At 45.6% G+C, this 5601-nt stretch overlaps 1 protein-coding gene across 1 annotated transcript in view; it reads left to right on the forward strand.

The window, feature by feature from the left end:
• Window positions 1–4382, forward strand: part of T265_04079 (hypothetical protein) — a gene marked incomplete at both ends in the record, with an annotated part of 36049 nt that extends 31667 nt beyond the window's left edge. The window contains 3 exons of the mRNA XM_009168725.1: window positions 326–555; window positions 3319–3447; window positions 3978–4382. Coding sequence (XP_009166989.1) covers window positions 326–555; window positions 3319–3447; window positions 3978–4223 — 605 coding nt within the window. The remainder of the gene's footprint in view (window positions 1–325; window positions 556–3318; window positions 3448–3977) is intronic.
• Between the last annotated feature and the right edge of the window lie 1219 nt (window positions 4383–5601).

Below are 5601 nucleotides of genomic sequence, written 5' to 3' on the forward strand. Positions count from 1 at the left end.
AAGGAAGCACGAGAACTGGGATACTGCCAGGTTGCCCAAGTCTAGATAGATGAAGTCGAGAGGCATAGGTCGGGTTCGAACCACAGACCTTCCGGTCAGTAAATTCGCGCTCTAACCACTTGGGCCATCTCACCCTTGGTTTCTGCTTGGTTCCCTACAGTTCTCCCTAGTTGAATATATCAAGGCTAGTCTCATGCAAAATAGGTGCGAACATCTCGAAGAATATGGACATGAGGTGTTTCATTGTGATATCAGCTACTATTTGTCAAGTTTCACCTCCTGATGCCTACCCAGTCAACAATATACCTGTGGTGTTCTGCTTCAGGTGTTTACCTACACGTGCTTGCCGATACATTGGGCAGCGTTGGTGTCATCTTCAGTTCCTATCTTGTGTCCACCTACGGATGGAATATTGCGGATCCGATATGTTCAGTTTTCATTGCGTGTGCCATTGGCTATTCCGCACTCCCTCTACTGTCCGACACACTGAATCTGCTGACGTTGAGAGCTCCGAACACAGAAGATACGCCAAACCCGGAGTCGATGGTCAAGAAAGTATGTTTGTGATTCTAGTTGCGTTGATGTTCTCTTATGCTTGCTTATCCACTTTCTCACATGCTAATTGTCTTCCACAGACTGGGTGGTTGAGTTTGTCTATCCTGTAAACCCCTAAACACCATTGCACAGGGAGTTGCTCAGTTACGACCGGTTAAACGACCCGGGGTTTTGCTCTCCATGGCCATGTTTTTGTTATAACCCATCTTTACCCACCATGATGACCACGTTGTCATTTGTGACCATCATTAATTCTAGAAGGAAAGAACCTTCGAATTCCCCTATACAGCTACAAGGAATTTCACGACTTTTCCTCTAGTTTGTTCTAATCTTACTTATGGTTTGTTGCGTGCCTACGTTTCACCGTTGGTGTTGGATCATGACCAACTGTGGTCAACTTCGACCACAGCTTTTATCGTGTGGCGTTGTGGAAATGAAGGCTGTCTACACGGAACGTTGTTGAGCGCCTTATGTCGGTGGGCTAAACAGATGAGGTCAGAGTTTCTGTGCTAGTCTCATGGTCCCCACCCAGGGAGGCCGCAGTTGCCGACTCGGTTAAGTTTACTGGTTAGTGCTTTTGTACTTGAATAGACACTGTCCACCTTCCAATCATTCCAGGGCTGTACATTGCACAAAAGAGCTCTCTGAGGCAGATGGTCTTCTGGCATGAGGAGTACATGCCCTAACCAGCGTAACCTATGAAACCTGAGTTCCTTCTTCCAAAGACCATCTGGCACACCTCAGAATGACTGATTCGATGTTCTCACCAGACCTGACACCGATTGTCAAACACTGACATCTTCTGTTTGTCCTCTGCCCGTAGGGGCCAGGTCTCGGATCCATAAAGCAGTACGGATTGCACCACCGCAGTGTAAACTCGTCCTTGACAGACAAACTGACGTCACGTCGGCGCCATAGGTGTTGGCGGTTGGCAAAGGCTGTCCCTGCCTTTCCGATTCTCCAGCCAGTCCATCGGAACTTATACAGCTGCCCAGGCAAACAAATTTACCTACCGCGTCGATCGGCTCAGATGCAAGTATGAGGTGTGGGTTTGATCCAACCCAGTCTTGTAGCAGCACTTTACACTTTGCAGGTATGAACCACATGCCAAACCGTGCGGCAGAGTTATTTAGGTTATTTGAAATCGTCTGCATTTAGGATCGATCTGAACCAAGGAGTGCAATAATGTTTGTGAGCGAGTGTCCAGGGAGCATTTCGACTCTCAAGGTTTAGGAGGTAGGCTGAGCAATTTCAAGCAGCTTATCAATGACAAATTTGACGAGGAAAGGGAGAGAGGGCAGCCTTGTCCCAGGCGAAAGCTTCCCATATACTCCTACGTGTCCACAAGAGTTTACATACAGTGCTCTCATGAGAGATGTAAATTTGGACACCACAAAAGTTTTTGACGATCGAAAGCTATCGAAAGCAGCTTTCGAATCGATAAAAACGTGAGACATCTGAAGGGGTGGTGCTGTTCAATAATTTGTCTCAAAGTAAAGATATAATCGATGCATCCTCGACCAGGGCGAATCACGATAATCCAATAACCTGCGCAAAATAATGTCAGAGAGCACCTTAGATGCGACGAATACCAGGCAGATACCATGTTGATCTTCCCGTGACGTTCTTGCGCTGTTTTTGGAAGTTGGGTTGACGGTCGAAGAGCTCCATTCAGCTGGTAATCTGTTTTTGTTCCAAATCTTCTGCAGTATGGTTTGCATAGTTGACTTCAACATCGCATGGAACAATAGTGCTTCACCGGCCGTTGGACTGACTCAACATCCATGACCCGACTTATTCATTCGCATTAGTGATTTGTTCAGTTACAAACCTGCTCGGTAGACTTTTGTCTTGGGTACCTCATTTATTTGGAATAACTCAGCTTCTGTTCAATATACTTGGTTGAGGGTAAAGAACTGAGTACACCAACAGGGAAAGAAAACCAACTTCAATCACAGATCAAAATCCTCAGGTTTCAGTGTTAACTGGTTTCGGTTGGTTTTTGTTCAAGATCCGGTTATCGTCATCTATAGCCTGTGTGTAGTTGAGTGGGGAAAAGCAAGTGGTGGAATCCTCATGTACACACAGCACTCCGGTGTGCTCTACATTAAGCTTTCAGCTGTATGAGCTCCAGGTTTCCAATATGGCCTTTACGAGATGATGAAAATAATTATGGATTATACATCGTTTAACATAACCCCATCCATCCTCATCACGTTGGGTTGACCTGATTCTTCCATCTTCCAAATTACAGTTGTATTGTCCTGCCGGATGATGTTTCTCGAGTGGGTTGACCTGATTCTTCCATCTTCCAAATTACAGTTGTATTGTCCTGCCGGATGATTGTTTCTCGAGTTCGCTCGTCAGGCATGTAGGGATGTTTGAATCTTTCTGATGCCTACCACTGCCGTCCATCACCCATCTTAGCAGCGTAGCTATCTGCTTTTTCGCTTTTCCGAGGCAGTCCGTCTTTAGGGTTCCTCTCTCATCGGTTTTTGGTGATATTATCCTACCTTCACAAGATTCAAGTAAACCTGCTCACGGTTGTTGGATGATTCAAATGCATTACGAACGGGACATGTTCATTTGCTTACGCAGGTAACTCTGTTCGTGTACGTGGCAGTAGTCATGTACTTACGGTATTTCTTCGTGACTTTGGTCTCCTTGAGTCTTACCTAGCAGAATCAAGGATCTTTCTGTCGGCATGAAGCGCATCGGCTTCTTTTATTAAAGGTTTCTATGCCACACTTGTTTTTCTGACAGGTTCTTGCAGTTGAAGGCGTTCTGGCTGTCTACAATCCATTCATCTGGTCGTTGACCCGAGACACAACCTGTATCTCTTTGTGTGTGAAGGTGGAAACCGAAGTGACGGAGCAGTTAATTTTGGCAAGAGTGAGTCCACTTTATCGATTTCTTGGCTCGGTATCGCTTTTTTTCGGTTTCTGTTAGCTTGGTACTAAGGTAAGTGGGTGAAGAATTGTGATCCTGTGAGCAGACAACTGTTCACAAAGGTATCCAAAGACATTTCTGGCAACTTAGTGAAGGATGATATTGAGTAGGTTAAATCAGGTAAGAATGTCTACAACCGTAGTCGATCAACCAGAACATCCGACAAACTTGCCATGTACCATCTTGCTAAATAAATTCACTTAGGAATGTAAGATGTAAAAGTTTGAGACCCAGTTTTTGTCAATTTGTACTCCACTGTTCGTTGTTTTGACGATCCGGCCTGAGACCTCACCCTATGGCTTAGGTTACGCGGACTGACGAAGGGTTTGTTGCTGCAGCGATTTCACTAATTCACCTTTATATGCGTCCCAAAAAGTAGCTAGAATGAATCTTTCGGATGATAACAAGATATTTCGCTCCCACGCTAACATTCGCTTATCTGTTTTTCTTTGCTCCGTTTCCTTCGCTTTCAGATCAAGGAACTTATCACGATGCATTATCAGAATGTTGGTCATATCACAATCCAGGTGGAAAAAGAGGCTATTCAACATCACCTCCAGGCGCTAGGCCTGAAGCCGACCATCCTGCTGACGTTCTCTAGGTCAGGGGACGCTATGCATGGTTCTAATCACCATCACTTGATTGATTTGCTCCCAAATGGGGTTGGACGAAGACCGTCACCAGATTCAGCTGCTTTAATGCCTATCAAATTGTTATAGACCATCTATGGCTCCACTTCGAACTGTGATCTGGTTCTTTTGTCTCAAATGCTTCTGGGATTTTTGACTTGTTTACCCGCAACCGTTTTACGTTTTTTGTTGTTGTGGATACTCTGTCCTTCTACTTCTAATATACTTGGAATCACATATTCCTCAAAGTGCTTTTTTGTTCCAAAGCGAATTGGTCTCTCCATCTATTTTACTGTTGACGATTACTTTGAAAGTGTAAAAGGACTTCACTGAGGAGTTGTGTAAGCTAATCTAGGTTGATGTTTTTCAATGAGATCTTCAAGGTCCGATTGAAATTCGCCAGGATACTGGCATCAGTAATTATGCTCTGACCGTGGTCTTTTTACGGATGAAAAACAGGGCTGTACCCGATACGCCAAACGAATGATATGGCGCGAATGGGTGGCGCAGTGTTCTGCCAGAGTTCCAGGGCGAGCCAACCATATCGAACGGACAGGTAAGTGATTCAGTTCCCTCAAATGCAGAGGAGGCGCAGCACTTCTAATTCGGAGGGCAGTGCGATAATGACCGCAGATGTGGGGATTTCGCAAAAATGAACCCAACTCTTATCCACACGGGTTTCACAGAGTTATTAGCTCCTTTTTTCGATCCTTTCCAGCTACTGATCGATTACCTCAAACCGACATAATATGCAGAACCTAGAGTTTGCTGATAACATCGTTCTTGCCTCGAACAGCCACGGTCTATAGACGTTCCTCAGTCAAATCCGCGAGTATGCTCTCACCGTCGGATTGGAGACCAACATCCTCTACTTCGTTTATTTTTAACGCCGGTGACTAAAACACCTTGGTTTTTGAGACGCTGATCTCAAGGCCACTGTATGAAGTGCACTGTTGAGGACGCGCAGTAGACCGGTAATGTGCTGCGAGGACAGCTGTGTCATCTGTGAACTCCAGGCTGGTGGTCGGTGTATTCTGATCACCCTCCACTCCATGGTGTCTGTTGACAGCTTGTCGCATTATACGGTCATTCGTGAGGAACAGGCTTGTAGAACCCCAGACGATAAGTCGGAGGTTGACGATCCTCCACCCCACGTAGTAAGACCACAATTTAGGCAGTTCCGTAGAAATACTGTCCGAATTCAATATATTTTACCGTGCTCAAAGGTTCAGAGCCGAACGCTGTCCAGAACTCGATAAGGCGGATAACAATTGGCCCTTGATATTTGTGTGATTGTTCAAGACCACTGCATGGAGCTTAAATCTGGACGATAACCTGCCTGGTCCATTCTGGTGCGAGTGACCACTGTCAAAGCCGATGATAAATACTCTAGAAGGGGCGAGATGGGCCAAGTGGTTAGAGCGCGAATCTACTGACCCGAAGGTCCGTGGTTCGAACCCGACCTCTC

Source organism: Opisthorchis viverrini, assembly GCF_000715545.1.
Source record: "Opisthorchis viverrini unplaced genomic scaffold opera_v5_64, whole genome shotgun sequence".
In the NCBI taxonomy this organism is placed as follows: domain Eukaryota; kingdom Metazoa; phylum Platyhelminthes; class Trematoda; order Opisthorchiida; family Opisthorchiidae; genus Opisthorchis; species Opisthorchis viverrini.